The sequence below is a fragment of the Vanellus vanellus genome, assembly GCF_965231255.1.
Source record: "Vanellus vanellus genome assembly, chromosome: 1".
Lineage (NCBI taxonomy): Eukaryota > Metazoa > Chordata > Aves > Charadriiformes > Charadriidae > Vanellus > Vanellus vanellus.
Genome location: NC_138905.1, coordinates 199287743 through 199307140, shown reverse-complemented (window position 1 = coordinate 199307140; position 19398 = coordinate 199287743). Strand labels below are relative to the sequence as shown.

Below are 19398 nucleotides of genomic sequence, written 5' to 3'. Positions count from 1 at the left end.
CAGCTTGTTTTTCATCAGCTACTACATACAAATGAAGTGTTCATGATCTGTTTTCCATCCTATTGAATAGACTTGGAGTTGTTTGTGATGCTGGTTTCTAACACATGTTAAACTTGTTGAAGATAACTCTTGCTTTCTTACATTACTTTTCTGTGGCCCTTGGTAGGCATTAGCTTTGGGTACTTCAGCTGAGAAACTTTGAATATGTTACATTCTGTTTGTGGCGGGGGTAGAGACTAAATTGCAAATGATAACGGGTAGCTTAGCAAAGCAGTAAGATTGCTCAGTTTAGATTGAAGAGTCATGTATATATCTGTGGCTTTTGATTTTTTTTTTTTCTTAACTATCTGGGCTTTAATATGAGCTTTGTTTTACACCAGGTTTCAGAAGGACCCAACGTGGTCAGAAACTGGAGACAGGTATTTACTAAAGCTCTTTCGAGATCACCTTTTCCATCAGGTGACAGAAGCGGGTACTCCTTGGATTGACCTCAGTCACATTATCTCATGTCTTAACAAGGTACACTGTACTTGGGTTAGCTTTTTAAAATCTGTTTGGGTTAACTTTCTTTAAAATAATATTGCACTTCAAAGCAAGTTGTCATTGGCAGGTTAATTCTGTTGATTTAACTGATGGATATTTTCCCCCTGTTTTGGATGAAAACAATGTATTCACTAAGCTAATATTCAAACATTTATGGATATTTTAAATAAACTTAGCACATTAATATTAAAATTTGGAATTTGGTAATATAGCATGAGATACAGTATTAACTTTTCATCCTAGAATGCATTGAATACTGTAGATAAGCAATGCTGGTCCCTTTATGCTACTCTGGTCTTTCAACACAGCATAAAGGATCCATGAGACCCCTGTAACTGGGGGAGGTTTCTGCTGATATAGTTATCACAGAGGATGGTCATAAGGCAAGAGGATCCATTCCTAAACTCTGCTGACCAGAGTAAGAGACAGGAGGGTGTATCAGGAGGGGAACTGCAATAAAAGTTTGTGCAAAATCCTTACTGTCTAAGATAGTGCTGGAAAGTTTTTGTGGCTTACAGTGTTAAGTTCACTGCTGCTAACTTCCGTAGGCTCTCCAGCCCTTCATTTTCCAAGGTTGATTTAACAAAGCTATTTACAGTTTTCCAAGAGCTGCATCACTAGCAAAATTTTAGCTGAGCGCTCTCATGTTTTATATACATGTGAGAGACCGCAAGATCTTCAGTAGTTGTAATACTTAACTTGCTCCATAAATTAAAAAGTATGTGAGCTGATGATTTCTTTTATTGGCAGATCAGCTTTCAACTTACTTTACATTGTTTTGCCAAACTTCATTAATTCATAGGAGAATAAGACGCTGCTACTTTTTTTGGGTTTTTGGTAGCTGCTTGGTCATTCCACTCACTCTGTAGAGGATGGTGATGCAGACACTGACAATAAAGAGAGAGAGTCAGTGGTTAGTATCCTCTTTTCTAGGATTAGGATAACCAACTTCCTATTCCAGAAAATATTTAGATCTTTTGACATGTAACAACTGATTTACCTACAGTTAAAGCTTTTTCTAAATTGTCAGGGCTTTTAATCTCCTATTAGACCACTGCTGTGCATTTCTTTAACCTCCTTTTTATCTTTCTGGTTGGTGTCTGTAATCACTTTAAAAAGGACATTAAAGGGATTGAGGCTAAATCAAAAAGAAAGCATGTTGATATTCAAATAGGCAGTGAAATGCCATCATGATTTGAAAGCAGTGACCCGTACAGTACTGTAGCAAGAGGGGGACAGTCCTGAATTCGTAGGTCAGGTAAGAGATGGTGTCAAAGAATGCCTTGTTCTATAAATGTTCATGGCTTACCTTTTTAAACAGAGGCTCTTCTCTTCTGTGGTTGTGGGCTCAGCACACAAAAAGTGTAAGGTTTACAGAACTCTACTTTGGAAATACACTCTAAAAAACACTTCTGAAACTATAGTGTGCACTTGTAGAAGTGGTTATTTGCACTTTCCTGCTACACTCCAAAAGCATTCCTTTTGAATGAAATTTACTCTATTGTTTAAAAAAAAAAAAAAAAAACAACTTTTTTTTTTTTTCCCCTGTGGTATTCAGCTGAGATACTGATTTATGCCTCTACAGAGGAGAGGCAGAAAGCCATAAATATTGATGTTTAGTTAGCTCTGTGGCTTTCTTAGTACAGATCTTCCATATCCTAAATTAATGTAATTCGCTGATTTCTTGAATGATAATATTTTGTAATGGATGTTGGAAGACACTGATGGTTTTGTCCTACTTTGTAAGAATTAAAGGCTAATTGGCTTGCCGTTGTCCTTCTGAAGGTATTCCCAAATTTAAATTTCCTGCTTTGTGGAGTTCCAGCTTTTAAGGTTATGCTCAGAACACTATTATAGAAGACAAATGGAAAAAATTTCTAACTCGCTGTGTTGCTCTGGACAGCAGCTGGTGGAACATCTCGGGGACAAATGTAATTGTTCTTCTGCTATTCAGTACAACATTATAATACATTTATTTAATCCTGCTGGGGTTGTATTTCCAAAGATTGCCTCAATAATGTCATATCCCACTTGTCTCTGCCCCACCTTCTGTATTAGAACAAGAAGATTTGTCAAGTATTTGGAAATATCAATATATTGACTAAAACAGAGCTAGAAGTCTTGCATTGTAAGTCTTCATTGATGAATATTTCTTGCAAAGTGAGGAGAATGTAAGATACAGTCTTGGAAGGGACTTCAGCATGTGAAGTAGGATATTCCTCTGTTCCAAATTAGGATTGAGTGGTACATCTCTAAAGTACATAGTGTAACATACAATTTTTTAATATTGAATTTGAGAAGTCAGAACAAAACACGAAAATAAATGTGGAACAGACTTTAGTCTCTAACCTCAAATTACCTATTTGTTTATGGATTATAACTAGGTAATTTTGTTGCTGCTGTTTGGGTTGTGTTGTTTTGTGGGTTTTTTAAAGGGAAGAAATGTACCATGCAGCTTAGGAACTAGTTAGTTTCCAGTACTGCCAAAAACGTGAGGCTGGGGTTTCTACAGGTTTTCAAACCGCCTGGGGCTGATCCATCCATTATTTCATTTTAGAGTGGGCAAGAAGTAATTTACCTACCCTACCTGGAGGCTTGTGAATCTTATGTGCAAATGTAATGTCAACCATGGTTTTGTTCAGCAGGAGCTCTATGGAAATTTGGCTCGGCTTTCCACACAGGGGAAGATAGCATTGCAGGATTATTAGCTTTATGGAAGGGGAAGAAAACAATGGTAACCTAGTCCAAAGGTCTGGAATGTCCATCAGGTTAAGACCAAACTGTCTCGATTTTTTGGCAAGTACACTGTTGTGGTGCGATTCAGATCCTTCCTTTCTGTGGCGTTAGCAGATTTGAACTGCACCACAACAAAGTACTTGCCAAGAAATTGATTGCTTTTGTTATTGGGGAAATGTTTTGCCATTTCTTTCACACTTCTTTTATTTTATCTTTTGCATTCTTGTTACAGTTAGATGCTGGTGTGCCAGAAAAAATAAGCCTCATTTCCAGAGATGAGAAGAGTGTACTTGTGGTAACTTACAGCGATTTAAAACGCTGCTTTGAAAATACTTTTCAAGAACTGATTGCAGCCGCAAATGGTCAGTTGTAGTATTTGCTGAAAGCATGCAGGACATTGCTGAGGAACTTAACGAATAGCAAATTGCACTACAGCTGAATTGTTGTTGTCATCTCATTTCACATTTGGGAAACAAACAGGAGATGAGCAAAGCTGCTTGCACTTCAGTCAGGTACACTGTTACTTGAAGGGAAGAATGTTTCACTTATCCTAGAGCTAAGGCTGCCATTGGAGGCTTTATCTGTGAAGAATTTATTTTAGATTAAGGAACACATCAGGTGCATGATGTTCCTGCTTTTATTTTTTCCACTTGTATATGCACTAATTTTAATTTTTTTAAGACTTTTCTGATCTCTGAAGTTTTGCCACATTGTATACTTAAGGGAAACTCTTTGCAAGGACATTTCTGGGATACATTTTTGTCACTGAGGATATAGCAAAATTTATTCATTTTTGATATTATTTGCACCCAGAATAGCATAAAGGACCAGGTAAATAATTTAATAGAAATTGTGTTCTATTAATGACCGTTTAGTTCGTAACCTCTGTAAAAGTGTGTTGTATGCAAGCTCTGTATGCCACCCACTGTTAGCTCAAAAAAGAAATGCGACAAGACGAAACTTTTTAAAACCAGTCAAGTGAAGTATCGGTGAATTGACAAAAAAGGAAAGAAAGTCCCCTGTCATTTGATTTAAGCTTTGTCTAAGCGAAGTGACGAAAATAGCAACATGGGAAACATCTATAATTTAAAGAGCATATCAAACTTGCTCTAAACACAACCAGCGCCTTTTAAAAACTGTTTGTACGTTTTCCTGCTAGTCAGAAGCATTTACATTTATGCAATTTTTTTAATAGATTTTTTTTTTAAAGAAATTGTTTAAATGCCTGAAGTTTCAGGAGTGTATTACTTTAGGTTATTTACAGTATAATTTTTGTATAAAGTTCTGTTCTTTGAACCACAGCTTTATTATGGTACGCTACACTGGATACAGATACAAAGACACTGTTAAAAGAAGATTAACTAAACACAGCAGTTGTCTGGCATCAAGAGCTTTTCAAGTTTTACAGCCTGAATCTGGAGGGATAATGATCTGCTGTGCCTTTGCAGTCACTGCTTAGCCCAAAGTAATATTACTTTTGATAATACTCAACACATGAATATTCCTGAAGTAATTCAGTCTCAAAAGTCTGGAATTTTCCTCCTCAATTAACTTTCTAATATTTGGACATGCAGTTGTCTCCAAACTTGGGTATTCATGGGATTTCTAGTTAAACACCTACACTTTGATACTGAAGACTGCCAAATATGTAGGAATTTCCTTTCTTAAAGCAGTAGTGAAGACTGTATCTATCCTTTCCCAGCACTGAATGTTTTAATAGCACTGGGTGCTCACCATGAAGAAAATGTGGAAACTCAAAAGGTCAGGACAGACTCTAAGCACTTGCAACTGATGTTACTGACATCAATTTTAATAATTCTCAATATTTGTAGTTTTCAGAGAAGTTTTTAATATTTCTCTGTCCACTTTTATAAGCTTTAAAATGATTCTCCGCCTTGAGACTTGCATCAAGAAAAAAGCAACTCTCTTCACATCGAAAGCTTTGAAGACTAGGGACGTGCTTTACACATTTTAGAAAATGTGGTTGAATCCACATTAGGTAGCATCAGTTGTTGAGTTTAAAAATCAATTATTGTTGCATTTGATCGAATGAATTTTAAAAGGAACATAATGTTTAATATTCAAACGATAACAGTTGCCAGAATGTTCTTTTTAATATAAAAGGAACAGGAACTTTGAAAAGTGAACATGCAAAACAGTCTTTTATCATTAGCTCATGTATTTGAGGAAGAGCAGCTGTCTTTTATATGTTTTTTGACAAATCATATTGTAATTCTTTTGTACAAAAAAGAAGTACTTGTATTCTAGAAGAAATATGAAATGCTTAATTTATAAGCGGGCTGAGGTTTTTTCCAGTATTGTTTTCTTTGAAAATGAAAGGGGATCATCTGTTCAGTTGTGGGGTTTGGGAACCTTTGAAAATTTAATTTGTGGACCAATATTTTGTGAAAGTGTAAGGCAGGGGTAAAATAGGGCTTGAATTCTCATCCTTTTTAGACCAGCAAACCACCCTCTGCAAGACATGTCTAAATTGCAAACCTGTGTGTATTTGCATAATGTCAGTTTGCTTCAGCCCCTAGTAACCTCAGGACTTGGTTTAAAAATAAAAAGGTAGACAGCTAATAAGTTTTCATATGTAATGTCAGCCAGAAAATATTTGGTGTCAGGTAATACATAAAATAAAAAAAGAAGTTGAGCTTTGTTTTTTATTTATTTCATTTGATCCGTATTTGGGAATGATTTGAACAGTCTGAAGTTCAGCTTGGGTGTTTTTTTGGGGAGAGCCCTGCTACCCCTTTTAATTCCATTTAGAAGGTTGTCCTAAAGTCGTAGTTTGATCCTTTCGTAGGAAGAACTGTGTATCTGTATTTAAAAAGAAGAGCCACCAGGATGTGCCCTCCCAGATGGGAAATTTAATTCTGACCTTCCTATTTTTTACAGCTAAAAGCACAGAAGGGACAACCTTTGAAATCATCTGATGTTGGTCATTTTAATTTTTGTACCTGTTTTAAATTCTGTTGCTGTATTTACTATATTGTAAATATTTTGTTGAGGGTACCTATGTATTTTTGATTTGCCCTTGTTTCAGTAATTCAGGTGTCAACTGCTTCCCCTAAAAAGCACCAGTATGTTAAGTTCTAATGTCATGATCCCAATATGTGTTACTCATCTTTAATCCTGTTTTCATTCTTCATGTGTACAGCAGTATTTTTAATAAAGAATACCAGAAATAACGTGGCCTTATTTTGACAATGTGAAGTTCTGAAGTTGGATACAGGGCTTTTCAACTTTGGTGCTGGAATTATATTTCGTTCTATCATGTTTCTTCTCTATTGACTCTGCAATGCAGAGTTGAAACAATCATGAGTCGCGAACTGCGTTTAGCACTTGCCACTTATACTATATCAGATGTCCTAAAACTTACAGATGTTGACTACAGTCATACTAATACACACGCATTTCCTTAAGTCCCGAGCCAAGTCCCGTCTGCTTCTGTCAGATCAGGTCTGCTTTACTGGACAAGCCCTAATCTTGAAAACTCTATTAAAGTACCCTTACTTTCATGTTTTTTCAGCCCCCCCCCCCCCGTAAGAAAGTATATTAATTTCTCTGAGAACTTGCATGTGGAGTCATTGACGGCTTCACTTCCCAGAATTATTTTTCTGTGCTGTTAACCATCAAAGGTGAGCTCAGTTACCGGTGGGGTAAAATCCTATACCTGTCCAATCCTGACCATGCTTATGTAATGTGAAATTTTGTATAATATATGTGAAATTGTCAATATTCCTTGCATAGATTTAACAGGGAGACATTATCCCTTAAATTGGAGTGTTTTAGAAATTTTATTACGTGGAGACTAAGTTAAAGCTGCAGCAAGCTTGATTGGTGCAGTTATCTCGTCTCCAATTTCTTTTAGTAATGTGCAGTAACAGCTAGAGAACCTCCTGAGGCAGCAGTAGGTGATCCTGTTATGTTCTGCCTCCCCAGAGAAAGTTTCATCTCCCCTTCCTTCCAGCACTTGTGTGTAGCTTATCTGCAGTGTGGCTTAGAGAGCCCCTCCTGCTATAAAATGCTTTATAGCAGAGAGCTCTCAACTGAACATCTCTATAGGGGCAGCATCCTCAGCTTCTGATGGTGGGGGATGTGGAGATTCTCTGAAGAAGATAGTGTCTACCGAGCCTAAGGTGCTACCTCATGTCCTTTTGTTTGTACCACATCAAGCCACGGAAGTAGCTGGGCATGGGGGGCAGTCGAATGGATGTTCGTCAATAAGCTGCTTCTGCCCCCACCGTGAAACCTTGCTTCTCCCAGGGACGGAGCTGTTTATTTTGCCTCTAGACAGCAGTAAGCCTTTCTTAGGTATACTGAATCTAGGGGATTTCACTCGCTTGGGGAGAGGGGCAAGTGTCCATCACCATAGCCACTCTTGTGCGAGAAGAGTGCCGTCTGTGCAATTATTCCATATTCTCCTTTGCCCAGAAAAGTGGCTGATAGGATTGATTGTTTGCCTGATGTTAGTGCTGCCCAGTCATCTGCTGCAGCAGCCTCTGACACCGGATTAACTTGTTTGGCAGAACTCTGTGGATTCTTTCAAAAGCAAACTTTATTATATGCATTTAGCAGTCAAATACATTATATGAAGAAAAGAAAATGAAAGACGAGTTATTCACATCTGAAGAAACTTAGGGGTTTCATATAAAAGTAATCTTTGTAGTCCAGTTTTCTTAAATATTTATGCACAAAAAGCATATTTATATATTTACACTGTGCAAACTTTTCCTTTGAGATGCATCATCCCATAACTATTTTTCCTCAATTGTAGTTAAAAAACAGTTCTTAAAACTTCCTTTTGTTTTGCTCAAGATCAAATATACTTTACCAGCAAGTGCCAGTGCAGTAGATACTTAAAACTGATGATCTCTTGGCCAGGAAGTTCTAGAATTTATACTTAGCTTAGAAGTAGCGGTACATACTTCTTTTACTTGAATATCCAAGAACACTTTTCTTTGTAAGTACGCAAAAGGTCATTTGCCCTTAAGTCTGTTAGTGGGTTAAAGTCACAGCTCATAATCTGAGTTTTAAGAGGTCAGAACAGTATTATATATAGCATTGTAGTTAACATATAGTGGACCACGAGAAGCTGAGATTGCAAAGTAATTGTTGATTTGGAAGACACCAGTGCTACTGTGTTAAATGGCCAACTCTCATTTTCATATTGTATTCAAAGGTGGAAGGGGATGGTGCATCCTTACACTTCTCCAACAGAGAACATTCATGCCCTTTTTGAGATGCTATACAAAAGTCTGTTGCAAATGAACGATACATTTTTATTCCTGTGCATATATACTGGTAGCTAACCTGGAAGTTTACCTATCTTCATAGTAAAGCTGCCCTAACTTTCCAAGGAGTTTGTCTTGTCATTTCTAACTAATCTCTTCAAATGCTCTTTAAAGTATACATGCAGTTTAGTAGCCATCCAGTCTTCTCAGACAGATTCCCATAAATAAAATAGAATCAGTGCAGCGTTAGAAAGTCCACAAGGTTTCGAGGACAGAGCTTGGCTTTAACATATCTAGTTTGTGGTTTGGGTCCAGTGTGTGCGTGTGTGTTGGCATACTGACAAAGTGCAAAACTTCAAGAATATTTATGTGGTTACAGCAGGCTTATCCGAACTGAATTGATCTGTATTCCCTGTTGTTGCAGCCCTGGCTCTGATCTCGGTTCTCCTCTATCCTTCCCAATTGTGTTTTGCAATGCATGTTTGGAATTCTTGCCTCGCAGGACCCCCTACTGCGTTTGCCATCTGAAGCAGTAAGAGCCGTATAATGCCTCATCCCCGGCTTAGCTAATTCAGCTGCCCGGAGCATCAGCCTTCCCTCAAGTGTCTCAAAGTAGAGTTTTCACTAAAAACTGTAGAGCGTGATCTGTTTCTTGTTTCTCTCTCCTTGAAGAATCCTTTCTTTTCCAGCACCCCAGCAGCAGGGTACAGATTTCCCGGTGCCTGACACCGGCGGTCCCGAGGGCTCCCCGCTGCCTCTCCTGACCAGTCCGAGCAGAGACTAGGTGACTGGAGCATGAAATGCCATCCTGCTGGCGGGGACCAAACAGCGAACTGGGTTGCTCTGTAATGATGACCATTCAGGTTTTCAGAAGCACTGGGCAATTTTAATGGCAGCTGTTGGTGTTCAGCATTGGGAAAGTCAAGGCCTTAAGCATTAGTATTTTGCTATATTTTGTATATGCTTGTTGCAGTCTGTAGAAAAGCAGATCACTGAGTTTAAGCCAATGATATCTTTTTAAGTTTTAGGATAATTAAAATTATTTGGGTCAAAGTTTTTAAACTGACAGTGTTTCAGAAGAACCTTTTTGGATTAAACGTGCATTTAAATCTTGGCCTAGAAGTACTTAAATGGGTGGCTGAGAGTAACGGACCACGGAGTTGTAGTCAGGAGGGGGAGAATGGCACGCTTTCATTTTCTCCAGAACTGCATTACTGTACGTATATCTTCGCTTGGAGTCACTGAGCTGGTCACAACTGAAACTGCAGAAGCTTCTTGGCTTGGTTATTCCAGAAAGCACCGACTCCTTGCTCCTGCTGGCACCTTTCACACTGTAACAGAACAGCCTCACTGTTAGCGTATTTAACATGTACGGGCATTTGTTTTAATGACTTGAGCAAAGCCATGTCACAAAAAGCAGCTTTGTTTATTTTCTCATGATGGGAGCAGCACTGATGCAGATGGGATTGCTCAATGAGAGCGTGGAACGGAGGACTGAAAGAGCCCTCCTGTGTCCCCCCTCAAGTCTCCTTCTGAACAGAGATGCTGTCACTGAACATCACTATTAAGGTGCTTGTGTTTACTGTAAGTGTTAGAATCTTGGTCCTTATGGCAAGTACTTGATTGCTCAGCCAAAGCTCGAATCGCTCATCTGTGGCAGGTGCTAGGGAGTGAAACTTCATTGCAGGGCAAAGGAGTATGGAGTGTCTGGCACCTGTGCTGCTTCTGGGCTGTGGATCCCCATAAGGTCCCCACACGTAAATGTTTTTCCTAAGGGAACTGAGATTTTTTTGGAGCAGGAGCGAAGCAATGAAAGCTCGCAAGCCTTGGGGTAAAAGCAGAAAGCCCCTAGTGTAGTTGTTCCCAAAGTCTAATGCTGGGATGAATTTTTAAGGTAAATGGCTGATGTTTGTGAGGAAGGGCACAAGGTCTGGCTATCTACTCTCTTAGGCTTCTCTCAGCAGCAGACATAAACTGCTGATTTGAATTGAGTTTTCCTGTCCCACAGAGGACCAGTTATCCTGTAGGCTGCCTTTTAAAAGATACCCTTTACTGGAAGGATTTAATGTCTTCTCAGCTGAGCCACCCTTTAAGACACTGTTCACCATGCAGCAAGGAGAGCAGTGCTTAAAAGAGCTCTTCCAATAACGAAGAAAGTTAAGGCAAAGAGATTTTTCATGCTGTTGACTTTAAATATTGAAAATTTATCTGTAGACAAAGGACAAGCCAGAGCACTTTCCATCATTGATTATATGTGAAATCTTTAGCCCACAGGCCTGTGTACTTTTTTTGAGTGGGGTCTCTGTCTTCTCTCCTACTGGAGGAAATTGAAGAGTCCTCCCTAGAAGACCACCACATTACATTTGTTTGTAGATGGATGGAGTTCATGAGGAGGAGCCCTCCTGATAAGGATTGCAGATGCATCCCTTATTTTTATATTGCATCTGTTGGCAGATGGACAAATAATTGCCTTGGGATAAATTCCATAACTATGTGACAAGGTTAGTCACAGACTTAATGGACTGTTTGTGATGGGTTTAAAGAGAAACGCTTCTGTGATTTACACTGTAATTGGGAGTCTTAGGGAGCAGTGGGCTGTCAAAAGTGGATTGTGCATGTGAAGTTATGACCCTTAAAATCATCATGCTTTGATCCTTTCATTCATCATCAGGCTTTTGCATCCTTAGAATTTTCTTGTGAGCTAGACTTGGCTTCTGCTTTAACTATTAACCCTTTATAGCAGCAGAGCTGCATCTGTTAACTTTACCTTGAGTGCAGTGCTGTACCTGGGCATACACTCCCACAGAGAGCTCGGAGGGAGCCCCTGGGGTTTTGGCATCCGCGGTCAGGCTTCATTTTGAGACTGAGCTTACAGTCAGTAAAGGCTTCTCTAGCTCTAGCCTATCTCCTTTCTGCTCTCAGATTGTAAATTAGAAACTCTGTCTAGTTGGTTTTTAATTGGGATCATTTGTTGGAGGAAACGGCTGCTGCTTTCCTGACAGATTCAAGAACGGAGTGAGGTTAGAGGTTGGCTGTGGCTCTTGAGATGCTTGTTCCAGCTCACAAGTGGTGGAGTTCGCAGCTGTTTTTCTGGCAGCCTGAGGATTTTGCCTTACTTGGGTTGGGCTTTTTCACCAATACTGAAAAGCTAGAAGAATTGCACTTGGGATCCTTTCCAGTTGCAAAGAACAGAGCTCAGAAGGTTGTTCTTTCTCTGCCCCCAAACCTTTCTTTTGGGATCTTGTTACCTGACACCTTACATTAGGAAAGACTTGTCTCTCTCTATGCTATTCACAGTATCAGGTACTTTCATTTCAATGGTAATAGCAAGTCCAAGGCATGCAGTGACCATTTCTGTTGTGCTCCTGGCCACCACCTGGGCCTGAGGGGCTCACCGGGGTTGGGGGTGATGCTCAGTTCCTCTAGTGAAACCAAGGGTGAGCTTTCACAGAATCACAGAATTTTCAGAGTTGGAAGGGACCTCTAGAGATCACCTAGTCCAACTCCCCTGCTAAAGCAGGATTGCCCAGAGCACATTACTCAGGACTGCATCCAGGCGGGTCTTGAAAATCTCCAGAGAAGGGGACTCCACAACCTCCCTGGGCAGCCTGTGCCAGTGCTCTGTCACCCTCACCGTAAAGAAGTTTTTCCGTGGATTTGAACGGAACTTCCTGTGTTCTAACTTGTGGCCATTACCCCTCGTCCTGTCACTTGGAACCATCCTCCTTCAACCCACCCTTTAGATACTTGTACACCATAATAAGGTCTCCCCTCAGCCTTCTCTTCTCCAGGCTAAAGAGTCCCAGCTCTCTCAGCCTTTCCTCATAAGGCAGATGCTCCAAGCCCTTAATCATCTTAGTTGCCCTTCGCTGGACTCGCTCCAGCAGTTCCCTGTTCCTCTTGAACTGGGGAGCCCAAAACTGGACACAGTATTCCAGTTGTGGCCTCATCAGCTCAGAGTAGAGGGGGAGAATGACCTCCCTCGACCTACTGGCCACACTCTTCCCTATGCAGCCCAGGATTCCATTGGCCTTTTTGGCAACAAGGGCACATTGCTGGGCCATGGATAATTTACTGTCTACCACAACCCCCAGATCCTTCTCCTCCGAGCTACTTCCCAGCAGGTCCACCCCTAACCTGTATTGGTGCCTAGCATTCTTCTTCCCCAGGTGCAGGACCTTGCACTTGCTTTTGTTGAACCTCATTAGGTTCTTCACCAGCTTTGTTGGTGCCTTTCCCTTCACAGCAGTGGAAGCCTGAGGAGAGGGGACTCGGCTGGGTCAGTGGGGTGCCCCTGCACTGTCGGGTAAGCTGTCTCCCTGCTCTGCTCTCCCCAACGCCTGGCACTCGGGTTGGTCATGCTGAGTAAGCACCAGTGCACGCACTGGCTCTCTCCTGGAGCCAACGGATAAGTTTCCTCTGAAACAAACCCTGGGTGCATTTCTGGGGAACAGCTAGGATGCCACCACCTTTGGCTCCTTCCACCCTCCACGGTCCTTCAGCACTGTTGCCCCACCAAGTCTGAATCTGAATCTGCGCTGGTCTGAAAGCGTCACCCCACCTGGGTGGCTCGCGTGCCATTTCAGATGCTTTGAATTGAGGGAAAAAAAAACATGCCGAGCCCAATCATTCAGCCCTGGGCAGCAGGGCAAGGTGGGAGCCCAGGGCTGGGGAGCAGCAAGGGGACGGCCCTGCAGAGCCCTCAGCCTCAGCTCAGGACCCACCCGCTGTTGCAAGTGCATTTCTCTGCATCCGTGTCCTAAACCGCAGTGTTGAGGTCTACAGCGTGACGGTAAGTGCCCTGGGAGCGGTAAGGCGTTACAGTGAAGGTGATGGAACTGAAAGCTGCTGCTAAGGTGGGGGTGAGCCCCTCCTCATCCTGGCGCTGGCACCAGCTGCCCTGGCGGTGAGCTGCTACTGCTCGCTCAGAACCTGTTCTGGGGTCGTTCTTCTGATAATCCAGCGACGGGAACCAGCTCTCCGCAAAGCAAGCCAAGCGGAAATGTCAGCACAAGGGAGGGGGCAGGACCACAGAGGAGGATGCTTGAGGTGCAAGGGAAGAAGCAGGACCATGTGTCTGGTTAGATCAGCTCACAGGTGTCAAACCCCTTCAGGCTCTACCTTTCTACCACTACTTTCAGGAGTATTTATTTACTGCTCCAATTTAGCCTAAGTAAAGGACGCTTAGCTAAGGAGCTGCCACTGTTAGGGATGTGTGCAGACTAAAGGGTCACTGTGTGCATTCACATACATGACTGCTTTCTGGCATAGCGCTACAGTACCACTTGTAGATGACCTTGTATGTTCTCAGCCAGCTGCCCTGTTTCCCCGAGGATTTATCTTCTAGCAGCCACTGTTGAATTCAATTTTTTTTCCCATCCAAGCATTCCTTTTCCTTCTGCAGCTGAAAATGCTCCTTAAAGCAGTTCCGGAGGGATGCTTGGGTCATGCTCCATGTATTCCATGCCACGCAAAGGAAAAGGCATTTCATACATCTCATTTGGGGAGGTTGCCATGTTATCTCTGCAGCTGACAGCAGCCTTCAGAAATGTCGCATTTACACAAAGGAAAAACGGGTTAAACTACTTCTAGGAAACATTGCATCCTTTGGAGCCCTCTAATATCCACACGCATTCCAAGCTCTGTAGTAGCTGGCACTTGAAAAGAGAGTATAGAAAATGGCCTCGATAAAATCAAAGTACCATAAAATTGCTCACAAGCCTCTTCTCTGAAATGTGAGCAGTCAAGGCAGGAGAAAGGGTTTTCCAGCACTTCTCTGAAGTGGCTTGAATCACCCCGGCTTTACCACGCATGAGCAGTGCTCCGTTGCAGACTCCTGCCGGCAGCACGTTTAACCCTGCGCGCCGCGTATTTTGGCCGTGTGAGCGCGCACGCTCTCATACACGTATTTCTACTCGTTTAACCTACGCCCTCTTAGTCACAGGAATTTTTCTTGAAGCGAGCCCTCTCTGCCTGGACCGCACGTTTCAGCCCGCTCCAATTGTTCGTGGAGACAATACTACACCTCCCAGCCTGCCCAGCTGCGAGCCGCCGACAAGTTCAGCACAGGCGGGATGGCCTTGACCTCCTGCCAGCCTTAAGATGAACGATGGGTCGGGTCTGGGCAGTCCCCGGGCTGGCTGAGAGCAGCGAGCCAAAACCAGCCGCGGACACTGCCAGCTTCGCAGCGGCTGGGAACTGAGGCACCGCTGGCACGGACAAAACTGAAAAGTTGTTTTTTTTTTCCCATTTACAGAGAGTTCATGTCAGTGCAACGCGTTTCTTAGAGCAGCCCTAGCTCCCTGCTTGGGCAGCTGTCAGGAATTAGGTGGAGGAAGGTGTCCAATATATTAAAGTGCTTAAAGGCAGGAAGAGAAGTGAGGCCCTCACATCCATCTATTGTAAAGTTGCCACTTTAGCATCCTGAGCCCATGGGTGTTAAATGGGCCGTGCTTAGCTGAGTCATGGAAAAGAAGGGCAAAAACAAGCACGGGGAGCCGTGTCCCAGCTGGGGTGCCCTTGGGGGCTTGCAGAAACAACTGCAAATCCTTCATAGCCACACGTTCCTCCTGCCAAGGGCTCGTTTCCTATAGTTCTTGGTTTAATGCTCTCTGGCACTCACTTGTCCAGCCTGGCATGGAGTTGAGGATCAGGCTGATCAATAGAGTGCTAATACCTCATAATGGTGATGTGCGTTGAAGGGGTTGAGGGTTATTTGTTTCCTCGAAGGCATGTGGAGGGTTAGGTGCAGGACCTGATTGACTGCTGGCCTGACTGAGCAGGACACACCTCAGCAAGAGTGTTTGCAGGGACTGAGGACACCTCAGCTACTTTCGGTAGGCCTGATTTAGCATGAGGACCTTGAATCCTCCTTTGCCGTCTAAAATGTGAAATAGAAGAAAGAAACACAAAATACAGACCCAAAGAGCATCCGTTTCTGCTTGCTGCCTGTCCATGTGAAACGTTTCAGTTCTTCTGGAGCCAGCACCATCCCACTGTCTGCTTGGTAATCCTTGACAAAAAAAGAAAAGCACAACCCTATTAGGTGTTAACTGTAGAAAGTTACTGTTACAATGGGCTCAACTACTCTTCAGTCTGATTTTCAGCATCATTTTTGTGATTTATACTCAAAGAGCTTTAGGAGACAGGTGCTCCATGCTGCTGGAGGTGCTGCAGTGCCCAGGTGTTTAGTGGTGCCTTTCTAAACTGTCCTTACTTTGCGGTGTAGCAAACACGTGCCATTAATGCAGATACAGAGTGTTAAAAGAAAGGTGTCTACACGCAAGGTAAGGTCCTGGCCAGCCACTAGTTCGGCCTTGAGAGCATCACCATTCCTTTCCCACCTCCCACTGCTTAATGCATACAACTGGCTCACTAAAAGCTTCATCCAGCCTCTCACCCGTGCCCACCCCCACCAGGACAGTACTTGTGCCCTGTCAGTAGACATTTCCCCAGCTTGTCCACCTGATAACAGGACTTGTTCACACCAGGACCCTCTGATGGAAATGTGGCCCATGAGTCTCATTTGTACACTACTATTGAGACAAAAACACAGATCCAAGGCATTTTAAGTGGCTCTCCCACACTGGTGGGACTCAGATGAGACCCTGGCAGCCGTACCTTGCAGGCCTACTGGCCCTGACCATTTCTTATCAGTGAAGGAGAGTTTGCAGCCCATGATGTGGTCAGCAAGGATCTACTGTCCCCCATTTGTAGGACAGTGGGATAACACCATGCTGCAAGCACAGCTACTCTTGCACCTCATATCAGTGGAGCTGACAAAGCAGTAAAACCCCTTCTTGATTCTCTCTGTATAAATCTGTCACACAAATAAAAAGAAATAAATGGCATACCATTTGGCCCAAGAGTCACTTACATTAAATACAAGCGTTTCCTTGACGGGAAGCTCTTCAAATGTCTTTATGCGCTGGGGTGGTTTTATTTTGAAAGTGTTTATATATCTGTTTGACAAAAAAAGGAGGACAATTTTTGGTGATAGTGTGAAGTGCGTAAGCAGGAAGCGCTGGGTATTTCTCTGTTTCTTTTAGCAGTTGCCCAACTGTCATCGAGGGAGTTTACACAAAAGGGACTTGTGTAAACCTCACCCCACCTCGCCAAACCTCACTCCCCAGCCCTGGGGTGCAGACAGCTGCCCCTCTCACGGAGCCCGAGCCCGGTGACCTGGTGGTCCCCCTGGGCAGGGCCATCCTGACGGGCCATCCCAGCCCAACAGGATCCTGGTGGCGGGGGTTCGGTGGCTGGTGGGATACTCAGGCCAAGTGGGATGTCTCTGAGTGTTTTCACCCCTCCAGGTCCAAACCAGGTGATGTAGCAAGCTGCAATACCCAACAAACAAACTCAGTCTTCATCTTGCTCCTCTCACCTGAGGTTTTCAGTGCTTCCACAACTTGAGCTTGTAACAGAAAACATTTCATTGCACAAAGGATCAGGTGCAGGGGAAAACCCACTTTCGGTTGTAAATATAGTATTGAGGGGAATGTAGTCTTTGCCTTCCTAAATGCAAAGAAGAAATCAAAGAGTTATTCCTGGCGCCGTGCGGCCGGTCACCCCTGCCTCAGTAGCACCACATGGTCGTGACATTAGTACCTGCCGGACATTTGCTTGCAGCAGGTCGCCCAGCTTTTTCACCAGCTCGGAGAACCTCGGTCTGTCGTCGGGATTGCTTCGCCAGCAGTCCAGCATGATTTGGTAGCTGTGAGGACAAAAGCAAAATGAGCACATGGAGGGGTTGGTTACAGCTCACCTTGACCCAAGGCAGCGCAGTCTCTGACAGCTGATCATTGGTAGAGTTAACTCCTGAGCCTGCCTGATTTTACAAAGATGCTCTCCAACACCACCGAGGCCTCTTACTAAAAGTAAAAGAGTAAACTTTCTACAGAAAAAGAAAAAAACTTTCTTCCCACAAGATACCGGGAAGACCACACCAAAAGAATAATTTGGCCAACTAGTCATACTTTCTTTTTTTATTCCTAATTAAGTATTAAACCTTTGTATTAAACATGTATTAACTGGCAGTGTTTAAGTTAAGGCATCCTAAGATGACTTATATGAATGTGTCACTTCCTCGTATTGGTTGAGTCGAGCTTTCCTTCCTGCAATAAAATATGTGGAAGAGAAAAAAAAAAAAAAAAAGCTCTTATCTACTGTCACTAGGATAATAAAATTAGCCAATGGGTAATACTCCCAGATAGGCATGGCTGGCTCGCATCCTTTTTCTTCTTCCAGAACTATTTTTTGGTAAGTGTTGCTATTTAGAGTCGTGACGTAACACTCAAAAAGGCACCAAAGACACCTACACGTACTTGATTTTGCCTCCAGAGGTGAAATAGGTGAAATACCCTGGATACGTTCACGCTCCTGAATGATTTGTGCCATGGGGTGTGTGTTCGGTGGGCTGCAAGTGCCTCCCCAGCCAGGGCTCTCCATCCCACTCCCAGGGAGGAGGGGCTGCAAACTCAGGGTCTCTCTTGGCTCCACCTCCAGGCCTCCAAAGAGGTGTTGGCCATGCAGCAGCAGCTGGAGGCTGCACCTGAAGGCAGGGGACCGCGGAGGGACAGCCCATATCGCGGTGGAAGGGCTCAGACAAACCCCACAGGCGACACGGGCTGGGACGCTGTGGGTCACTGTCACCTTCCTCTGCCATCAGGCACCGTCTCCAGGAAAGGGTGGACCCTCGTCCACCCGTGTGTTTGCGAGGAAGCCTCCGCTGTCACTTCCTAAGTCAAGACGATGTTAATAATGTCGCATTCCTTCAGCACTTATCTTTGTGCACGTCGGTAAATATTAAACCTGGAGAGGAATGAATGACCTTCCTCCTCCGGGCTGCTCGCTCAGCTCCCCTCAGAGCCCAGCCCCGGTGGTGCCCTGGGCTTGGGTCCACATCCCTCCTCACCCTGTCCTACCTCACGGGAGGGCCAGGGGGCCAAGAAGATGCTGATGACAGCAAGGACATATGAGGGATCATTGGGTTGTTTTTTTGGCACAGGGTATTTTTTGCAGAGACTCATATATCGTCCACGAGGCAGCCCAGGAGGGCCGCGGCATGGGAGGTGAGCAGAGAAAGGCATCTTACATCTCCTCAGTCGCTTGCTCCGGGGCTCGCATTCTTGTGCCTTCCTTTAGTCTGCTGCAGAAGTCCTCATCTATTTGGACTCCAGGGTAAGGAGAAGCACCTGGAGGCAACATTGGGAGAACAGGGTCATGCATGCCTTAAGCTGGGGACCTGTGACCGAGCTTTGGCCCTACACTTCCCCCCCCAAAAGGCTCGGGGTGTGCAGCATCTGCTTGCAGAGCTGGGAGCCCAGGGGCGTCCCCCACTGTGGGGTCTGGTTCCTGCCATCTCCTGCAGGCAGGGAACGGCTGCTGACGCTGCTCCAAACCCCAGTCCTTGGAAGGGGGCAGGATCCAACCCAGCACGATCGGTGGTGCAAAAAAATAAGCATGAATTTGACTTGAAAAGTATCCCCCAAGAAAAGCCAAGTCTGATCTCTCTATTGGTTTGGACCACCCCAAATTCTAGTAAGCAGACTATTAACAAAACCCAAATGCTCAAAACTACCTTGAAAATTATGAAATTGTGGCTTTAAATCAAATCACACTACATTTGCATTATTTTTTTTTTAGTTTCTGTGTTTTTAAGATGAAGCCTGATTGTGCTGTTGGTCTTTTTTTCTGTAGAGAAAAAAAAAATCAGGAAAAGGGAAAACGAAAGAAAGAAAAAAAAAGACCTTTCAGAGAGTCAGAGAGTCACCAGGTTCAAGGAGCTGGGGCTTTAAGAAAAAAATAGCAGGTATTATGAGTCTGACCATAAAATCACAAGAGTTGGCAGGCTGACCAACAACATGTATTTAAACTAATA

At 43.5% G+C, this 19398-nt stretch overlaps 2 protein-coding genes across 2 annotated transcripts in view; one reads left to right on the top strand and one right to left on the bottom strand.

Moving 5' to 3' along the window:
• Positions 1 to 6467, top strand: part of PAN3 (poly(A) specific ribonuclease subunit PAN3) — a gene marked incomplete at its 5' end in the record, with an annotated part of 90252 nt that extends 83785 nt beyond the window's left edge. The window contains 2 exons of the mRNA XM_082486802.1: positions 381 to 519; positions 3512 to 6467. Of these exons, the coding sequence (XP_082342928.1) occupies positions 381 to 519; positions 3512 to 3652 (280 nt within the window). The 3' untranslated portion in view covers positions 3653 to 6467. The remainder of the gene's footprint in view (positions 1 to 380; positions 520 to 3511) is intronic.
• Positions 6468 to 7826: 1359 nt separating this feature from the next.
• FLT1 (fms related receptor tyrosine kinase 1) overlaps positions 7827 to 19398 on the bottom strand; it is a 113910-nt gene continuing 102338 nt past the window's right edge. The window contains exons 25-30 of the mRNA XM_082498638.1: positions 18613 to 18712; positions 17127 to 17232; positions 16903 to 17033; positions 16396 to 16480; positions 15440 to 15531; positions 7827 to 9850 (exon numbers count right to left, since the gene is read on the bottom strand). Of these exons, the coding sequence (XP_082354764.1) occupies positions 9646 to 9850; positions 15440 to 15531; positions 16396 to 16480; positions 16903 to 17033; positions 17127 to 17232; positions 18613 to 18712 (719 nt within the window). The 3' untranslated portion in view covers positions 7827 to 9645. The remainder of the gene's footprint in view (positions 9851 to 15439; positions 15532 to 16395; positions 16481 to 16902; positions 17034 to 17126; positions 17233 to 18612; positions 18713 to 19398) is intronic.